Here is a 3546-nt window from a genome sequence, read left to right as displayed (position 1 = left end):
TTCTGTAAGAAAGAAAGAAAAGAGTGTTTTGTTACGGTAAATCACTGGGATGGATGGATGGACCTCCACATGTTTTTGCAAGTCAATACGGTAGATGTACATGTACTGTACCGACCCAGCCCGGGCGTTGATCCATCGGCATCGCGCGTTCCTCGTGCGGGGAAAATAAATAAACGAAGAGACCGTGCCACCCACACGACACGCCGCCGTGCGATCAAGCAAAGGGTCAAACGTAGAGCGGCGCACGAGCACGGCACCGGCTGCAAAGGAGGCCGCGTGGGCGGGGCGCGCCATCCGACGGCCCTCCGGCCGCTGGCTGGGCGGCGAGGATCGGCACGGCGGCACGGCACGGGCAAGCTGCCAGGCAGGCAGGAAGGAAAGATCGAGGTGGACGACTCCGCCCGCGCGCGCGGACAAAATCTGCCGGAGAGGACGGGAGTCCAGAGAGCGCGCGACGCACGCGGGAGAACCGGGCTCCGCACGAGAAGAAACCTCTCGCGCTCTCTGTCTCTCCCCGACCCCGGCCTCGGAGCTCCCCCCCGTCGGGCGGGATGGACGCGGGGAACGGCCTGAGCAACGGCGGGGCGGCCGAGGCGGCGCCCGATGGGACGACGGTGTTCCGGGCCACTGCCCACTCGCGGCTGCGCACCACGGTCGCGCTGGCGCTCTGGCTGGGGGCCATCCACTTCAACGTCCTCCTCCTCCTCGCCGCCCTCTTCCTCCTCCCACGCCGCATCGCCGCCATGTCAGTCCACTGATCCGCTTCCCCTTCTCCTCCCCCTTGGCTCTTTGCTTCTGCTGCTGTTGTTGCCGGCTAATAGCCAGACCCATCCGCTCATCCTGGTGTTCGGTGGTGCAGGGTGCTCGCCACGCAGCTCTTCTTCATGCTCGTGCCCGTCAGCGACAAGAGCAGGATTGGCCGCAAGATCGCCAGGTTCGCTTCCCCCTGTTTCGATTCTTTCCTCGACCCCCTGCATTGATGGCTGGATCTCACATCCGGAGGACGCATCTGCTGCAGGTTCGTAAGCCAAAACGTCATCGGCCACTTCCCAGTCACTCTACATGTGGAGGACTACCAAGCCTTCGACCCCAAAAGAGCCTACGGTGAGCTTTCCGTCTCCGGATGCTTGAATCATCACAACTACTTACCCTTTTTCTGCTAAAAGAAGTCAAGTAAAAGATGCGCAGAGAGATGGTAGGCAGCCTCCCCCGGATGGATTTCTGAATCCAGCGTTCTGTTTCTTGCAGTGTTCGGCTATGAACCCCACTCTGTTCTGCCCATCGGCTTGGGCGCCCTTATTGACCTTGTTGGATTCATGCCATTGCCGAAAATAAAGGTTCTCGCAAGCAGCGCGGTGAGGACCATACCCCTGATTTCCTTCCTACTCCACAAGCACATTGTCCGCGTCAAATTGAATTCGGTCTTCAAGTAAGCTGTTAGTAGCTGTGCTCTTAACTGGTGAGCGTCTGGTTGGTGTTAGGTGTTCTACACCCCGTTCTTGAGGCAGATATGGACGTGGTTGGGTCTGGTTCCTGCGTCGAGGAAGAGCTTTTACTCCTACCTTGGTGCTGGTTACACTTGCATCATTGTGCCTGGAGGTGTGCAGGAGATACTTCACATGGATCATGATTCTGAGGTTTGCAGGGCTTTTTTTCTTGCGTGGTCAATGAGAATATTGCATTTTATCAAGTGTCACGCTAGGTGAAACCAATATATTGTTTTTACGGAATGTGATAATGATGAACACTTTTTTGCAATTGACAGGTTGTTTTTCTCAAATCAAGGAAAGGTTTTGTTAAGATAGCTATGGAGACAGGTTCTCCTTTAGTCCCCGTTTTCTGCTTCGGACAGGTAACGCCACTTCTTGCCACATGATACTACGCGATATTGTTGCTTTCATTCATGGGTGCCTAATAAATACTGATGGAAGTGGATGGTTGCAAACTTGAAGAGGCTACCTAACTTTGGAAAGAATACGCCCTAAATTCAGTGAAATTGTTTAACAGATCTTATGCTCTGAAGTTCATCTACTTTTGAATCTTTGTTTGCACCGTCAGTAAATTATTTCATGGTATTCAATCTGCTTATTTTTCGTCCTACTGTCTATTAGGGCTCTGTGTATAAGTGGTGGAGGCCAGGTGGCAAGTTAATTGTCAAGATTGCTAGAGCAATTAAGTTTACTCCGATTATCTTCTGGGGTAAATTCGGGTATGGCAGTTCATCTACATGTCATCTTTTTTCTGTACATTACCACTGATTTGAATTTTGTATATATGGAAACTAATTTGTGTTCAGCATTCTTATTGGCATTCAAGAGTTTGCATGGCCTAACTTGCACATTGTAACACAGGACCCCCATCCCTTTTGCCACACCGTTGCATCTGGTTGTTGGAAAACCAATTGAGGTTAAGAAAAATCCTCAGCCTACCTATGATGAGGTGAGAATCATTCTGGGTATTCTATCAATGATTGTTATTTTTCTAACTTCCGACCAATTTTTATTTTTTGAGCAATGTGAATGTGCCTTGCCATCAAACATAACTGGAAAATGAGAGGATATGCACCAGTCATAACCCATACGGTCATTTGTGCATTCTATGGGTTAAATCCCCTGTTAATAAACAATAAAATAATGACACTGTTGGACCCCCTCATTGGTACGCATTTTTGTTTCTCATTTTGGACTCTATCTGAACCAAAGTATTATCTGTTAATCGCTGGGGACAGTGTTTTATAAGTTTATATTGCTTCACCACTGTGAAAAAAAGTTTTGGAATAATGTATTGTTTAAGATTCTAAAGTGGAGTATGCCTTGGTTTACAGATAAATGAGGTTCATGAACAGTTTGTTGTTGCGATGCAAGAACTATTCGAAAAGTACAAGACGAAAGCCGGATATGACAAACTCAAATTAAGAGTACTATGACGGCTGTTCCATCATCCGAACATAAGCTCTTGCAAGATGTGTTCACTGAAGCTGGAGTGTGTTTCATTTCAAGAGCCATCACAATGATACAGTTGCTCCTAATATGTGAAGTTCAAGCAGCTGGATGTAAAAAATGTATATTTGTTTGCCCATAAAGCGCTCAGGAGTTTCTGTACTTTCAATTACCATATGTTGGTTTCGGTGGGGAGTAGCAGAAAGGATCAAACTTGATAACATGTAGTATATCATCTTAGCACCCCATCCCTGAGCTTAATTCAGAGTTGCCTCAGCGTGCTCTGAGTAATAACTGGGAAAATCAAGGCTGTGCCAACTTCAGGAAGAAATGCAAGTGAAAGAGAATGCTCTCGAGGGTGCAGGAGTCATTTTCTGACCTTAGGGTTTTATTTGAAATCTAAATTGAAATGCCTCACCTTCAACTTGATAAATTGACTTAGAGCATCTCTAGCAGAGCCCGTAAAAATGCGAACTAAAAAAGTGAAGTTCAGTTCACCGAACTCGTGTATTCGGATCGTAAAATGGCCGGCGCAGATCAGAACTCGTAAACTAAAATTGTAAAAAATGTCTCGTGGCATGGGAACAGGTCTGCCGGCCAAAAGAGG

At 48.1% G+C, this 3546-nt stretch overlaps 1 protein-coding gene across 1 annotated transcript; it reads left to right on the top strand.

Moving 5' to 3' along the window:
• The first annotated feature begins 364 nt into the window (after nucleotides 1-364).
• LOC124692989 (diacylglycerol O-acyltransferase 2D-like) lies at nucleotides 365-3289 on the top strand. Its single transcript, XM_047226425.1, has 9 exons — nucleotides 365-745; nucleotides 860-934; nucleotides 1019-1104; nucleotides 1249-1355; nucleotides 1482-1637; nucleotides 1766-1852; nucleotides 2112-2209; nucleotides 2352-2439; nucleotides 2825-3289. Exons 1-9 carry the CDS (start codon nucleotides 552-554, stop codon nucleotides 2924-2926), a joined length of 993 nt encoding a protein of 330 aa, XP_047082381.1. The 5' UTR covers nucleotides 365-551; the 3' UTR covers nucleotides 2927-3289.
• The last annotated feature ends 257 nt before the right edge of the window (nucleotides 3290-3546 follow it).

Source organism: Lolium rigidum, chromosome 2, assembly GCF_022539505.1.
Source record: "Lolium rigidum isolate FL_2022 chromosome 2, APGP_CSIRO_Lrig_0.1, whole genome shotgun sequence".
Taxonomy (NCBI): domain Eukaryota; kingdom Viridiplantae; phylum Streptophyta; class Magnoliopsida; order Poales; family Poaceae; genus Lolium; species Lolium rigidum.
This window is presented reverse-complemented; position numbering and strand designations above follow the sequence as displayed.

Excerpts from the sequence above, each read along its gene's own strand:
- LOC124692989 (XM_047226425.1), top strand. The coding sequence starts at position 552 with ATGGACGCGGGGAACGGCCTGAGCAACGGCGGGGCGGCCGAGGCGGCG. Across the intron at positions 1,356-1,481 it reads AGGTTCTCGCAAGCAGCGCG|GTGTTCTACACCCCGTTCTT; the intron begins GTGAGGACCATA and ends GGTTGGTGTTAG. Across the intron at positions 2,440-2,824 it reads CTCAGCCTACCTATGATGAG|ATAAATGAGGTTCATGAACA; the intron begins GTGAGAATCATT and ends CTTGGTTTACAG.